Source organism: Mirounga angustirostris, unplaced genomic scaffold, assembly GCF_029215605.1.
Source record: "Mirounga angustirostris isolate CCGP_5_RB_7025 unplaced genomic scaffold, mMirAng1.0.hap1 SCAF_6, whole genome shotgun sequence".
Lineage (NCBI taxonomy): Eukaryota > Metazoa > Chordata > Mammalia > Carnivora > Phocidae > Mirounga > Mirounga angustirostris.
In genome coordinates, this window is record NW_026991714.1 from 4,742,251 (window position 1) to 4,758,539 (window position 16,289).

A 16,289-nucleotide genomic window follows, 5' to 3' on the forward strand; every position below is an offset into this window, starting at 1 on the left:
GGCAGGTGACTCCGCGGTGCAGCCAAGCGCAGGAACCACACCCAGAACACACATGGCCAGTCTTCGCCGCAGACTGGGCAGGAGGCGCTCACACCACGCCTCCTCCTCTGCCTCATTCAAAAGAACTTACCTCCTCTGCCCTAGAGCTAGCAGCTCACTTCCCGCCCCCCCGCCCCGATTTCAGGCAATTCAGTACCCCAGACTGAGGAGGGCTTTCCCAGATTCCCTAACAAGCCCGCTAAGCCTGAAGTTACCCGAAATCTCAAGAAAAACACAGTCACTCAAGTCTCCTTATGCCCAAATGAGGTCACATCGCTGTGGTGAGAGAGGCTCCAGGCGCCCTGCGCTCGAGCACAGCAGGCCTGTGAAAGCTCCAGCCCAAGGAGGGACATCCTCTCACTGCTCCGACAGGCTGCCCTGTCCTTTAGGTCGTTCTGATCTGTACAGCCTGAACGAAATGCTGCTGTTCCCCAGGCCAACAGACAGCAACGAGAAAGAGCGGCTCACCTGTGGCATTATTCCTGTGGCCCTTATATCGCTTCACATACTGGGCCCCATCGCTGTGAGAGGAGTTGAAGAGGTAAATGTCTTCGTCATTGTAGCTGGCCAGGAGCTCTGCCAAGAACAAGCACACAGCAGTGAAGGCAAAGGCTGAAAAAGAGCCGGGACCAGGAGCTGGGGGCTGGGGTGCAGCTTCTTGCCAGTGGTGCCCCCTCCGAATACCCAGGTAGAGCACCCATCTCACTCAGCTGGAGCTGCAGGCAGATCGGGCGTCCAGGGTAGACTAAGAACACACTGCCAACCCAGGGGTAGCAGAATGCTCAGGAAGATCACACCCATTAACTCAAGAGCGAGCCAGACGCATAAGCACCTGCTCAGGCACGGAGCCTGGGCTTCAGGGCAGGCCCTGCCAAATCTCATCGGCAGCATTCTGCAAGTGGCGCCTGGCATCTCCAAGGGTCCTCTGCTGCGTCCTCCCGCTCTGTGCTCACCGTCAGCAGCTACTCCCCAGCCGCTCCGCTTGGAGCTGGAGCACAGCGGTGAGCACTGGAGGCGCGTGCCTCGCGGGCTCAGCAGCTCCCCAGACGGAGGGGGCGTGCCAGCCTAGCAGCTGGGCCCTGCGCACGTACCTGTGCCGTCGTGGCTGTACACGAGACAGGTGATGTTTGCTTTGGACTCACTGTTCACCTGCAATAAGGAGCAGATACCGACTGATGCCCCACCCCCCCACCTGTTACACCACCTTCAGGAAACAGGTTCTCCTTCACACTCCCCACTATCTTCTCCCAGAGGGTGAGAGAGACAGAGACAGAGACAGGAATACAACCAGTGCGATGTGGCCAGCTCAGGGGAGAGGGCTTTCTGCTGGTGCTTTTCCGCGTGCTAGCCACGTGACACACACTCTCATCTCCTTGGGCCTCACCATCACGGGGCAAGGCAATGATCTTTACCTCTCTACACTGTGTCAATAAGAAAACCTAGGCCAACGGAGGTGAAGTGACTGCCCAAGAGCACAAAGCTGGTAAGTGGTGGAGCCGGGATTCAAATCCAGGGAACGGACTCGAAAGTCCAAGCTCCTCCCACCAGGCCAACACTTTTGGGGGCAGCCTTGGAGTTGAGTCAGGAAAGCTGGGAACCACTGGCCCCTCATGAATCTTACCAGGTGATGAGGACAGAATTTCTTGAGCACTCCATTGTTCTCGTTCTCATCAATTTTCCTCTGGTCGTAAATCCTATAATGGAAGAAACAACAGAATGTTAAAACTTACAAATGGGGCGTCTAGGTGGCTCAGTGGTTAAGCATCTGCCTCCAGCTCAGGTCATGATCCCGGGGTCCTGGGACTGGGTCCCACATCGGGCTCCCTGCTCAGCGGGGAGCCTGCTTGTCCCTCTCCCACTCTTCCTACTTGTGTTCTCTCTCTCTCTGTCAAATAAATAAATAAAATCTTAAAACAAACCAAAACAACAACTTACAAAGTGACCCCTTGAACTGCAAAGTAGTGGCAAGAACAGCAGTCAGCTGGATGTCAGGACAGATAAAGGACATCACCCCACTAAGATTCTGGCTCCCGCTCTTCCCTGAAGGCCCTCCTTCTCCCAGCCCTTTCTGAATCCTGACTCTTATCCAGACACTCCCCAGTTCAAGCGGTAATCCTAAATCACATTAACCTGAAGGGCCTTCTCTCTCCTCTCAGCTTTGAATCGCTTACTACTTATTTCTACTGAAATAAGTCCTTTATTGCAGCCTTTATTGCTACAGAGGCCCCGCTCCTAGAAGTCCGTGGGTCTTCAAGCCTGTCTTGGCCTCTGACTTGGCCCGGTCTCCCTCTCGCTCCTCACAGTGATTACAAACCCCCCCCCAGGATCTCAAGACTTCTTCTCTCCTGCCTTTATTCCCATCCAACCAGTGTCCCCTTTCCTCATCTCTGCGATCCAAACTCGGACCATTCCTTCCGACACCTAGGACAGATGTCATGAGCCAGGTATCCTGCCAGGTGCTGGACACACAGGAGCAACAACCCACCGCCTGTGTGCTTCCTCCCCATAGCTGCTCTTTCCACTCCTCCGAGGACCTCTTTCCGTGAGTCCTCAACCTCTTCCTCGTGCCTATCTGCCCATTTCCTAAACCCTCCTCTGCTGACTTCCCACTACTGCTTTTTCTGTCCTTCCCTCTCGTAGTCAAATTACTGAAAAGAGCAATCTGCATTCAGTGTTTTCACTTCATTTCCTGTTCCCTTCTCAATCCATTCCAATCTAGCTTTGGCCCTCAACCCACCAGTGAGACTTCCCTGGCTCAAGTCACCAGTGGCCTGACAGCCTCCACCCACAGTCTACTCTTCAGGCCTCTCTCTCTCCTCTTGACATCGTTCACTACGCCTTCCCTAAAACCGCTGCCTTCCTTGATGGTCAACCACCCCTTCATGGTGTTCATGAGCTTGTCTGTCTTTAAGCTCTTAAATGCTAATATTCCCTGGAGGTTTGGTCTGAAGTTCTCCTCTGACTGTACGTAGGCAAACTATGACCTACACGGAGGTTTTGCCTAGATTATTTGTAGTATCCTTCTAACTGACTTCCTTGCTCATGCTGTCCCCAGAATTATTCTAAAATGCAACATTTTATGTAAATTCCCTGCTTAAAATCTCTTCAGTGATTCTGTATTTTCTACTAAATAAAGTCCAAACTCCTTAGTAGGACTCTCCATCTCTTCTCAAAGATCCTATATGTGATACAAGAACAAACAAAACAAAAAAGCAAGGCTTCCTTGAACACACCGTGTCACAGCTGGGGTTTCTACCTCTACACGCACCGGCCCCTCTACCTGAAATGAAAAACTCATTTCCCATTTTGAGTATTTCCTCTGTGAGAAAGAACAGCATGGGAGAAATGGTTTCTCCCATGTTTAAGGAGTCTGATCGGAGTTCAAATACTAACTCTGCTACTTAGTAGTCTGCTACTGAGTAGCTGAGTAATCCTGGGCGTTTTCTTAATATTTTCAATCCTTAATATACGCGTTTCTCCAAAACGCTCCTTAAAGGCAAAGTCTATCTAGTCAAGTGTGTGTCTAGCACATAGAAGATGCTCAGTAAACGCTGGATGAATAGATGAATGAATCAATACATGTTTGTATTCTCCACAACTTCTTGCTTAATATCCTGCATTAAGAGAATTATCTGGAAATCTTTACTAAATGAATGCCCCAAAATGAAAAGACAAACAGGAGACTGCTGTACTGCCAATTACTCCTCCTCAGCAAACACAGCATCTGATAATCTGATGTTTTTCCTCTGAACAAAATCTAAATCAACAGCTCTTAAATGTCACTAAGCCATCATAAACTTTGTAAGTCAGCAAGTTAGTAAAACATATTTAAGTATTCAATATTTTTGGTGTATGGACCATTCAGTGTTCGTCAGTATCTAAGGCTCTCTGCCCTTCCTCTTTATGAGCAAATCCTTAACTTCTTTCCCCTTTCTCCCATAATGATTTAAGAAGAACCTACTATATCCTAGATAGGACGCTAGACCAGGGGTTGGCAAGCTTGATCTTAAATGGCAAGACAGTAAATATCTTAAGCTGGCAGGCCATGTGGTCCCTGCCATAGTAGCATGAAAGCAGCCTTGGATAATATGTAAATGAAAGACCGTGGCTGTGTTTCAATAAAACTTTATTTATAAAAAAACGGGCAGTGCAGGAGCATCCGCGTGGATCAGTTAAGCATCTGACTTTGGCTCAGATCATGATCCCAGGGTTCTGGGATGGAGCCCAGCATCAGGCTTCCCGCTCAGCTGGGAGTCTGCGAGTCCTCTCCCCTTACCCCTGCCCCAGCTCCTGCTCTTTCTCTCTCAAATAAATAAAATCTTAAAAACAAAACAAATAAAACAGGCAGTACAGCTGGCCAGCTCCTGGCTGGGCTGGACAGTGCTGATACAAAGATGAATACAATTTTTTCCCCTATTTTCTGAGCATAGGACAGGACCTTGACATTTAAAAAAAATTTTTTTTGGGGGGGGGGGTGCGTCTGGGTGGCTCAGTCGTTAAGCGTCTGCCTTCAGCTCAGGTCATGATCTCAGGGTCCTGGGACCGAGCCCCGCATCTGGCTCCCTGCTCGGCAGAAAGCCTGCTTCTCCCTCTCCCACTCCCCCTGCTTGTGTTCCCTTTCTGTCTCCACTGTCTCACTGTCTCCACTGCCGTGGAACATCTTTTTATATATTTATTTGCGATCTATATACCCTCTTCAGTGAGGTGTCTGTTAAGTCTCTGACCCATTTTTTATTGGGCTGTTTTCTTGTTGAGTTTTAAGAGTTCTTCATATATTTTAGATAACAGTCTTGTATCAGATATGTCTTTTGCAAATATTTAATCCCAACCTGTGGTTTGTCTTCTAATTCTCTCAGACAGTGTCTTTCAGAGAGCACAAGTTTTTCATTTTAACGAAGTGTACCTTATCAACTATTTCACAAATCATGTCTTTGTTACTGTATCTAAGAAGGCATCACCACTTTTTATTCAACATCTGAGCAAGGCTGCAGGTGTGGCCGCTGCTCTCCAAGCTTCACAATGCCTCCCAAGGACAAGAAAGATGCCGGAAAGTCGGCTAAAAAAGACAAAGACCCAGTGAACAAATCTGGGGGCAAGGCCAAAAAGAAGTGGTCCAAAGGCAAAGTTTGGGACAAGCTCAGTAACCTGGTCTTGTTTGACAAAGCGACATAAGACTAACTCTATAAGGAAGTTCCCAACTATAAGCTTTTAACTCTAGCTGTTGTCTCTGAGAGACTGAAGATTTGAGGTCCTCTGGCCAGGGCAGCCCTTCAGGAGCTCCTTAGTGAAGTACTTATTAAACCGGTTTCAAAGCACAGAGCTCAAGTAACTTACACCAGAAACACCAAGGGTAGAGATGCCCTAGCTGCTAGTGAAGCTGCATGAACACAGCCCACCAACTGTACATTTTGGAAAACAAAAATTTATTAAATCAAAAATAAAAAGGCATCACCATACCCAAGGTCATCCAGGTTTTCTCCTATGTGATCTTCTAGAGGTTTTATTGTTTGGGGTTTTACTTTTAGGTCTGTGACCATCTGAGTTAGTTTTAGTAAAGGGTATAAGGTCTGTCTAGATTCCTTTCACATGTGGATGCCCAGCTGTTCCAGCACCATTTGTTGAAGATATTATCTCTGCTCCCCTGTATTGCCTTTATACCTCTGTCAAAGGTAAGTTGACTATATTTACGTGTGTCTGTTTAGGGCTCTCTAGTCTATTCCACTCATCTAGTTGTCTATTCTTCTGCCAATACTACACCATCTCCATGACTGTAGCTTTACGGAAGTCTTGAAGTTGGGTAGCATCAGTCCGCCAACTCTGTTCTTCCCTTTAATACTGTGTTGGCTTTTATGGATCTCTTGCCTCTCTATATAAACTTTAAAATCAGTTTATCAATATCCATAAAATAACTTGCTGGGATTTTTACTGGAATTGCACTGAATCAACAGGTCAAGTTGGGAAGAAGTTGACATCTTCACAATACTGATTCTTCCTATGCCCTTCACACATTTTAAATCAAATAAAGAGTGGTTTTAGCACTGTCTCAACACCCTTATGGCATCTCCACAGGCCTCCAGGTACCGTACTACCTTGTTACCTTAAGCCTCTCTCTTCCTTCCTCACCTCCTCTCCCCTCACCACCCCACCTGCCCTTCATCTAGTGTTCTCTCAGTGTTGCTGATATCAGCCTAAGACAGAAAAGCAAAGGGACTATTTATTATTTATGAGCCAGGGCCTATACCAAATCCTTTACCGATAAATTTACATGTCAACCAACCACCACAGGATTCATTGATCTGATACATTCTCCTTTTCTTCACTCTTGTCAATTCGTAAACCAACCCAAATAGGATTTAGTAGTAGGCACCCACACCTCCACCACCTCTACTTGTCTACTTTCTCCTTTCTTCCCCCCACCCTTTTTTTCGGTTATAGGCCAAAAAGCAAGTCTCTCTAGGCTTCCTTTAAATGCTTCTTCACAATACTAAACCAAAATTCAGTATTCATGATGCAAAGGCCTTAAGGATGAGTAAGCGATTTCTCTACATTCCCTTGAAGGAATTCCTTCAGGCTAGAAATGAAAGCTAATGGTACTAGGATATAAAATATTCACCAAAAATATTTTCAAATTTGTACCGGAAGGCGAGCTCTTTAGGTTCTTTCAAAGAAATAATCAGAAAGGGGAAATCCCGAAACACTCGACTGGCTGAACTGAAGAGGTGCCAGAGAAACTGAATGAGCCTAAGGTCAGAGGCGATCTAGGGTGCCCAAAGGGCCGTCTGCTCGCGCAGGGTCAGTGTGCCTCAAAGTCTACACACGCCAAGTGCACAGCTTACATCCGCCGAAAATCTGCCATGTACGAAGGGACAGAGGACACTGAGCTGGTAAGAGGCAGAATATCTAAGTATTCGTCCACGTGCTAACATGTTAAAACTGACTTCCAGCCTTAGTCTAACCCTGGCCAACGTATCAGCTTTGGATTAAGGCATTATCACCTGCAGTTCATGACAAAGCCAACTGTTCCAGTCCCCTCCAAACATCAAGGACCTAGTGGCTGAATTATCTACAGATACAGACTTTTCAAGCCATCCAGAGCTCTAAGGAGGAAATCCAAACTAGGAATTTCAGTAAATGCTCCATTTGGAGGAGGCAGCACCTGACAGCTACAACCCTTTTTGATCAACAGCTTCTTATTAAAACAAAAAAACAAAAAAACTACTACACATTTGCCACTGGGTGAATAAAGGACAGGAATCTGGAAAGCAAGGGAAACAGGAAAATAGACAGGCACAAAGTTGTCTAATTCTCTTGTGGCAGGATTCTTGAACAAGGGAAGGTCATCTCTCATGTATTTCTAAAAACTTACTCTATCCCCATGATACTTACCAGTGAAATTAATTTCAGAATACAATTATAAAAATGTGCTCTTATTTTAAAAGGAAGATAATGCTTTTCACCCCTCAATCAGGAAAGCAAAAAGTCATTCATTTTTATAGTGATGCTCTCCCTCCTCCTTTTCAAACTGATGATCCCTCAGCAAAGGGGGATGGTATAATCACAGAAACAGAGCTCAAATAAGCCACCTGGGTAGGGAGGGGATACAGTTTGTGACTAAGAGCCAGAAGGAAACTAAGTGATACACATGGGGATTGAACCTCTGAACTCTTGTTTTCCTTAGGACATGCCTCAATAGCCAGTGTTACAATAAACGTTCCCAGTAACAAAGATATCACTACCGAGAAAGAAAACTGGTTCATGACAGTGGGAGTCAAAAACTCAGAGTTCACACTGAGTACTCCCACTCAAATCATTTCTGTATCTGAAACCAGCATTCAAAATTTCTAGTACACGTTAATTTATATACAAAAAACGGTGGGAAATATTTACTAATACATCAATTGCTAATAAACCTGGATTTATGTCTTAGCTGCTATATGGGGACCTTGGTCACAATTCATCAAACTTCTTTAAAACGTGACAATCTCAGGTGCCTGGGTAGCTCAGTTAAGCATCTGCCTTTGGCTCAGGTCATGATCCCAGGGTCCTGGGATCGAGCCCGGCGTTAGGCTCCTTGCTCAGTAGGAAGTCTGCTTCTCCCTCTGCCCCCTCCCCTGCCCCATGCTCTCTCTCGTTCTCTCTCTCAAACAAATAAAATCTTAAAAAAAAAAACAAAAAAAAACCCAACTTGACACTCTCTATAATAAGTTAAGCTATCCCTCAGGGATTGTTACTGTTACATCAGGGAACAGAATGCTCAGAAGAAGCTTAAACTCTTTGGAAGATGGTAAAAAATTCAAGATGGTGGTTAATGGATTCCGAGGCCATTCACACTGTTCCACAAAGGATAGCTGCTGGTACCCAATGCATCAGTTTCAAACTCTCAAAGACACAAAAGAGCCAGACTCACCTTACAAACTGATCTCGTCCACCCACTGCAAACTGGTGGGTATTGGCAGGATTCACATAGATCGTATACAGTCCCACTTTCTTCTCCTTCTCTTTTGTCACCACCAGTTTCCTTTAAGAGTAGAAAAGTGTAAAAGTTATATTCTCTAAAAGACCCAGATGGTCATGGCAAGAGAGAGCACAGAGAGTAATGCAGACACAGCTAGTAAGACCAGATTCTCAATGAGAAAGAAAGAAAAAAGTGGTTTTGTTTGTTTTGAACACTGGAACAAGAAAAAGACAAAAATCACCTCCACGTATATTTAATAAATGCTACCTTGGGGAGGGAAAAACAAACGTGTAATGAAGTCATTTTATGGTATTCCTCAAGACGTGTAAATTAAAGTATGTAAAAATATTGCTCCTCGGGTAGTGTCAGTTTAGTTGGAGTCCAACATGATGATAACCTATCATTAAACAGACGATACCACCCACATCTTCCCATATTATATAAATACATTCTCCCAATCATCTGGGAGCAGGGAGAAAGAGGAGGATGAGTCATAAAAACAGTGGCCAGAAAAGCCCTTAAGGTTAGAATCTACCTCCCAGGGGCGCCTGCCTCTCCCTCTCCCACTCCCCCTGCTTGTGTTCCCTCTCTCGCTGTGTCTGTCTCTGTCAAATAAATAAATAAAATCTTAAAAAAAAAAAAAAGATCTTTATTTGAGAGAGAGAGAGAAGGCAAAAGCAGGGGAGAGGGGCACAGGGAGATGGGAGAAGCAGTCTCCCCACTGAGCAGGGAGCCCAACTCAGAGCTCGATCCCAGGTCCCTGGGATCATGACCCGTGCCGAAGGCAGACACTTAACTGACTGAGCCACCCAGGCACCCCTCAAATAAATAAAATCTTAAAAAAAAAAAAGAATCTACCTCTCAGATTCCACAAAAGTGTCACAACCCAGCTCTAAAAATGCACACTTAAGAATGACAAGCCACATCTCTAGCACAGGGACAGTCCAAAGGAAAGCAGCATTCTTCCTTTATCTGAAGCAAGTTAGGAGAGGAGATTCTTATGAAGACAGCTGTCTCTAAAGCTGGAAAGTCACCTCTAAATTACTCCTCTGGTTGTACCACAAAAAAGGGCGATCCTTAAGAGGGCATTGGGGTCCTGAGGAAAACCCTATAAAATTTTAGAGTTTTAGCCAGAAGATTCTGGCTAAAAGCCGTATCTATCCCATCTTAAGGGTGGCACTATGAATACTCTTCCCAAATCTAAGTGTCCAGCCAGTCAAATGGTATCACAGAGATTAGTAAATTTACAGGAAATGAAAAACAGGGAAGGAAAGGGCTAGGTTCTAGCTTTTGTTTTTAATTCTAAGGTTTTGCTCATTCTGTTGTCATGGAAACTGAAAGAAATATAACCATGACAACGAGTTTCTTTGTAAAGAAATGTAAAATCATTTCATCCTCTCTGCACGGTCAAAGTCCCTCCAGCCTAGAACTGCTCTAAGCAAATGGAGAGATTTTACTTGATTTTAAAATCTCTGTAGCTTTCCACTGAAACAGTATATGGGGATGCCTGCATGGCTCAGTCAGTTAAGCATCTGCCTTTAGCTCAGGTCATGATCCCAGGGTCCTGGGACCGAGCCTGCATAGGGCTCCCTGCTCAGCGGGGAGCCTGCCTCTCCCTCTCCCTCTGCCCCTCCTGCCCCACTTGTGTGCTTGAGCGCTCTCTCTCTCTCTTAAATAAATAATAAAATCTTTAAAAAAGAAACAGTGCATGAAGATCATTAAAAATGAATGTCATTAGGGAAAACACACACATACACAACCCTCAAAAACACAAGGTAGAAAATACATCCAAAATGAGTTTAAGGAACAAAACTAGCAGTGGAGAAGAGGCAGCTCTAATCAGGTTTTAGATGGGGGAAAAGCAGATGCTTCTGCTTTTCACAAGATCATCTCATTTTCTCAGCAATGTGGATTTTCAGAAGGAGAGAGTCGGACAAACAAAAGCTGACCACCATGTGGAAGCAAAAGGAAAAAACTGAAGGGATAGATTATGAAATAGGGCTCCACCATCCTGTAATCCTGACAATCAGCTCAATCTTTCTAATGCCTCAATTTATTCCTCTGAAATGAAAAATTCTCTCTCCCAATGGATAAATGCAGAGTACCTCGGGCTCTCTGGGGAACTTGCAGAGGTGCTATAAAAATAATCAATCATGGCAGTAAGGGAAAAAAATTTTTTTTTCACATCAGAAGGAGGGAGCACATGAAAACATAAGAAACAAACTTACCAAATTTTGCCTTTAAATTTGCAGGGTTTTTTAGTAGCAGGTATGTTCCAACAAAAAGGGAAAAAGAACTACAGATCAGACCAAAGAAGTCCTCTGAAGAATATTTCAAATTGGCTTCCACTGGCTAAAGGAATATCCCACCCACAGCTCCAAATCCAACTCTTTTCCTAAAATGTCAGCCAATCTTACCAGCTTCCAGAGACTTAGCTATCATAAATACACAAAAGAAAAGTTCCCATTATGCCAGTTTCACACAAAAATGCCTCTGATGTAAGTGAATGTTCACACACCAGCTTAACACGTAAGGATAGCTTGTATTTTCCAGCCAGGACCTTACATTCAGTCCCCCACCTCAGCTTTCTACTACTTCTTCAACCCCTAAAGCAAAAACTTTTTGAAAATTCAGTCTCTTATTCCCCAAATCCAGGATCTGGGCCTCCTCCTACTTCAAGTTTCTCCTATGTTCCCTCTTTGAATTTCTATCCCATCTATCAGTGCTTGCATCCAGAGCCATTGCTTATGTCATTTCATTCCAAATTCAATAATCTGCCAAAGTCATCTGTTTTGCCCATCATATGGTCCCCAACTCCTTGTGGTCTAATGGTGGTTTTCCTATGACCTGGCAGACAGAATAAGCTCCCACCCTGCTTCCCAACTCTCTACCAGAGCAGACCAAACAAACAGCCCATTTGTTGCATCTTTGTACTTCCCCTCCCCTCTGGAACTTTAGAATGAAAATAACAAGGGGCACCTGGGTGGCTCAGTTGGTTAGGTTAAGCATCCCCTTCCCCTCAGGTCATGATCCATCGGGCTCCCCGCTGAGCAGGGAGTCTGCTTCTCCTTCTCCCTCTGCCTGCTGCTCCCCCTGCTTGTGCACGCGCTCTCTCTCTCTCTCTGATAAATAAATAAAATCTTAAAAAATAAAGAAAAATAAAAGTCTAGTAATAACCAGCTTTGAGATTATATGCCCTAAATTAGCTTATATTCTACTTGTATGCTACGTGAATCAAGACATCCCTTACTTAATATTTTAAGCTAACGACATATAAGATTTGTTAACATCTTTAAGACTTAACAAGAACCGTAAATAATCCAGATAATTCTAGATAAACAAGTCTAGTTATCTAGATAAATCTAGATAAACAAGATAGCAATTTTTTTTTTTAAAGATTTCATTTATTTGACAGAGGCACAGCGAGAGAGGGAACACAAGCAGGGGGAGTGGGAGAGGGAGAGGCAGACCTCCTACTGAGCAGGGAGCCCGATGCGAGGCTCGATCCCAGGATCCCGGGATCATGACCTGAGCTGAAGGCAGATGCTTAACGACTGAGCCACCCAGGCGCCCCGTCCATATACTTTATTATTTGAATTTTTAAAACAAGATGTATTTGCTTATTATAACAACTGAAATTTTTAAAAATAAATTAATTAGTAGCTACAATATAATCAATTCCAAACATGGTGCCAGGCACTATGCTGGGGCATCAAGGACATTTATCATAACACTCACAGAGATGAGAGAGATAAATATTGACTGGTTAGGCCCAAAGGAAGGCTGAGAAACGGACGTTCAGAAAGGTTAGATGGTGGTGCCTGAGTCGCAATCTGACCCATGTCTGTCCAGATCCAAATAAGATGCTCTGATCTTTCTATGACATCACACAGCTAATGAGGAATGTGATTTAACCATGAGCCTCAAATTCACATAAAAAGGAACTGTGATATGACAGAACTCTATTAGAGCTACTAATATTTTTGTGCAAGATTTATCCTTTGTTTACATGTTTCTATACATAATTGAACTGAAAACTAGCTGCTCTGTAATGTGCTTCCTGTGGGTGAGCTGAGTGGCACCCAAGTGGATGGAGAGAGAAACAAGTGATTACAGCCCACATGGAAGATAACCGAGCCTTGTTTTAGAAATGAAGGCAGACTGAACAGCACCGTACTGCTGAGCAGCAGACAGACAACAACAAAGAAGGGAGGAAGCGCCCTCAACCTCAATCTGCTTCTTAGCCCAGGCACAGAGAGACTCTGGATTGACCAGAGAGGTGGGTATTACCTAGGACAGGTGAGGTATTTTCAAGGCCAAGAAGTCCAGTTCTGTAAAAACATTACTGCTACACTTACGAAGCTGGCCGGTCTTGTCTGAGGTCAATGGTGAAGACAACTGCATCTTCACCTGCAGATAGGAACGTACAGGGAGAGTCCGGTTCCAGGGCCAACTGAGGGACAAAAAAACAAAGGTTTCTATAGATTAGAATTAGAAGCCATCTAGTTCACTCCTTTATCTTTAGGAAGGACTGCATTTTTAAATATCTCAGCAAGAGACATGTCCAGCTTTTTTGTTGTAAAACCCCAGGAAAGGAACTAATAAACCCATTTGCTCTTGTTCTATGTGAATTTGTTACAGCTTGTTTATTCCATTCAAATAAAAAGGACAGGAGTTTTGCTATTTCAACTAAGTCCCCAAGGGATCTATCTGAATAAGGATACCAAAGAAAAACATCAACCATTTTGGTTCATTCTCAAACAAAATCAATTAAACTCTCAGATGGGTAGAGAAATGGTGCCCAAGTTTCACTGCTTACACTTTAGTTGTAAAAATTAGTTAACTAATGGGTTGAAGGTAGGCTTAAAAATCAAAGAAATAGGTAACTTTCGTATTTTCTGTGCCATCTGGGCTAGAAAAGGACATTCCAGGTCCACCTACCTATCAGCTTAGGGTTTGTAAAAGAGGTCCACCCTCCTACAGCATGACCACTCTGACATTAGGCAGCTCCCAGCTCCTCACTGGCTGCCCCACAACTGTCTGTTCTATATTCCCAGTCCTAAATAGGGCTTCCATAAATAGTACTGTCTGTGCCCTGAGACCTGAGAGAAAAGTTGGAGCTCTCACGCGTGAGGAGCGACCACTAGGACCTTGGAGCTCTTAAGGTGTTCTAGATACAACCAAAATAAATTTAAGAGGTTTGGAAGACACAGGAGACCTCAAGGATTTCCAAACCAACCACTGGTCAGCTTAGGGGTTAGGTATAATCAACTGAATGCTGAATGTACAAGATCTAGAAAGCTTTCAAATACTGCACTTGCAAGAAGTTTAAGGTGGCTGCTTTTTCTCCTTTTTTATCTACAAATTTTAGGACAAAAGAAATGAGGCAGGTGACACAATGGGCAGAGATCTGGGAAGGCCCTGGCTGAGATCCTTGGTTGAGGAGCTAGACCACACAACCATGAGGGCAAGAGCTTACTTACCTTGTGGGATGCTCCCTTGTGCTGGGCCACACGCTTCGTATTCTTGCAACACTGTGTGGCAGACAGCTCTGCTACCCGCACCTGCCCATCACGGGCACACATGGCCAGAGTGGAATCACCACTGTTAGGAAGGAACTTGGCCTGGGATATTAATGAGAAAAGGGACATACAAAAGAAACTGAGGAGGTGAATTTGAGAGGGGAAAACTGTAATAACAACCCTAACCCATCCCTTTGGTCGCACAACAGCTGGAAACTTAGCTTTCCTAGCCTTATACCGTTGGCTCAACTCCAATTTCTTCCAAGAGTTAAAGAAGAGGGAGGAAAACCTGATGTAAGAGAGCATTTCTGTTGACTCTGCAAGGCTGAACTGGTACAGGGTAAGTGCTCAGGTGAACTAGGACTACGCCTACTAGGGGAGAAATGTAAGGAAAAGAGGAGGAAAACCTATCTTGATTCAGGAAGCAAACAGAAATTTGCTACAAAGGAAACCAGAGGGGCTGTTGGGGAAGTGATCATGCCCAGGAATCAGTGCCAGTACCAAAATGATGGATGGGGCTGGTGAGTAAACAGAGAATGACAAGGCTAACAAATACTCATCAAATGTTTATTAAGCACCACGAATGGTTCTAAACTGCTTAACTTCTATTGTTGTGTAACTCTCGTGGTCCTCTGGGTTATTAGTTCTACACTACAGATTAAAGACAGAGATTAAAGAATTTGCCCAAGATCACAAAGCTAATGAGGGGTAGTGCCAGGAACTGAACCCAGTATGGCTCAAGAGCCTCCGCTCTGACACTGTACGCCTCCCCCCGGGCACACTGAGTACCTTCCTGAGGACTTCCAAGCAGCCCACCTATCATAAGGCTTCCAAATGCCTCTGTGCTTAGGAAAAACAAAAGGCTGTCAACGGGTCTTTCAGGGCATTTAACTCCTCTAAGTCATCACGGGAGCCATGGCAGGCTGAGTCCTGATGCCTAATTCTACCACAACTCACTGTCAGCTCCCACTCCAGGCATCTCAGGCTTGTCTAACTGCTGCCTGCCTTTCTCAATTGCTGTTCCGCTCCCTTGTCTCACCTGGAAGACATTGCTTTTGTGGCCGCTCTCAAAGTCCAGTACTGGCTGCCGCCGCACCCAGTCCCAAACCACCACTTTCAGGTCATCGCTGCCACTGGCCAGCCAGGTGCCGCGCTGGTTAAAGTGCAGGGTGTTGACACAACCAGTATGGCCCTCAAGCCCATGCTGCAGGCGGAAACGCTGCACAAAGACTCTTGCTCCACAAGCCTCATACACAAAGCGGGCACTGGAACCCAGCTCCCGCTCCCGAAGAGCAGGAAGGGCCTGCCAGCGAGGGCGGGGCAGGGCGGATGTCTCAGAAGACACCCAGTCCTCCAGGGCTCGCTCATCATCTGACGAGTCCTGGTCACGGCTGGCCCGCTTCCGCTGGACACGGCGCCGAGGATGCTCTTCCTCCTCCTCTTCTTCTTCCTCTTCCTCCTCCGAGCGGTCATGGACCTGGTTTTCATCGTTGATGGAGTAATGGCCAGTGTCCTCCATGCTGTCAGAGTCCTTATCTTCACCTGAGCTCTCTGTATCTGTACCCCGACTTCCTGGGCTGGTGCGGTTGGGGCCACCATCATCCCCAGTCAAACTCAAGCTCAGGTCTGAGGCCTCCACTTCAATGCCTGAGGATGTCTCCCTCCCCTCCTCAGCACCAGACATCTCCTCTGGACTGCTGGACAGGCTTCCTGCATGTTAGTGAGGAATGGGTGGGTGAGGGGGAAATAAGGAAATGGGAGAGTGATCAGAAGGATGTCCCCGCCTTAGTCCAAGAAATCATCACATCAAAAGATCCAGACACCAACTTTGGTTACAGTGTTTTTGTTCAAATGCTTACAAAGACTACCTTCTGAAAGGGAATCTTGAAAAGGACAAGAAACTGAAAATATTAAGACCAAAGCCACATGCAAATAAAGGTACTTCAACACAAGTGAAGAACTGCAGGACAGCCTAAGAGTCTCCTGCAAAGCACGGACCAGCTGTGTCCAAATACATCCAATACAACCACCTTAAGCTCTGTTCTGCTGGGACGCACATCCATTAGCCACAGCACATAATTAAACCGAATATAAGAAAAAAGAATAGCCATCCCAGCAAGAGTTGGTATAGACATCTTCTCAGAGAAAGGCAGAAAATAAGAGATTAAAATCATTCAGACAATGGGTGTGGAGTTGAACTATTTCTTACGTCAAGAAAGCACCACTCCCCCACCCTTCCTAAATCCTAATTTCTTCCCTTGAGGTCCTATAAT

At 45.2% G+C, this 16,289-nt stretch overlaps 1 protein-coding gene and 1 pseudogene across 10 annotated transcripts in view; one reads left to right on the forward strand and one right to left on the reverse strand.

Moving 5' to 3' along the window:
* DCAF8 (DDB1 and CUL4 associated factor 8) overlaps positions 1-16,289 on the reverse strand; it is a 39,337-nt gene that overhangs the window by 7,263 nt on the left and 15,785 nt on the right. For all 10 annotated transcript variants that reach the window (XM_064593774.1, XM_045876704.3, XM_045876707.3 and 7 more), the window contains 7 exons: positions 15,056-15,726; positions 13,978-14,118; positions 12,853-12,947; positions 8,447-8,557; positions 1,661-1,733; positions 1,131-1,188; positions 508-615 (listed from right to left, as the gene is read on the reverse strand). In XM_064593774.1, the coding sequence (XP_064449844.1) occupies positions 508-615; positions 1,131-1,188; positions 1,661-1,733; positions 8,447-8,557; positions 12,853-12,947; positions 13,978-14,118; positions 15,056-15,700 (1,231 nt within the window). In that variant the 5' untranslated portion in view covers positions 15,701-15,726. The remainder of the gene's footprint in view (positions 1-507; positions 616-1,130; positions 1,189-1,660; positions 1,734-8,446; positions 8,558-12,852; positions 12,948-13,977; positions 14,119-15,055; positions 15,727-16,289) is intronic.
* Positions 5,059-5,424, forward strand: LOC123845852 (small ribosomal subunit protein eS25-like; annotated as a pseudogene).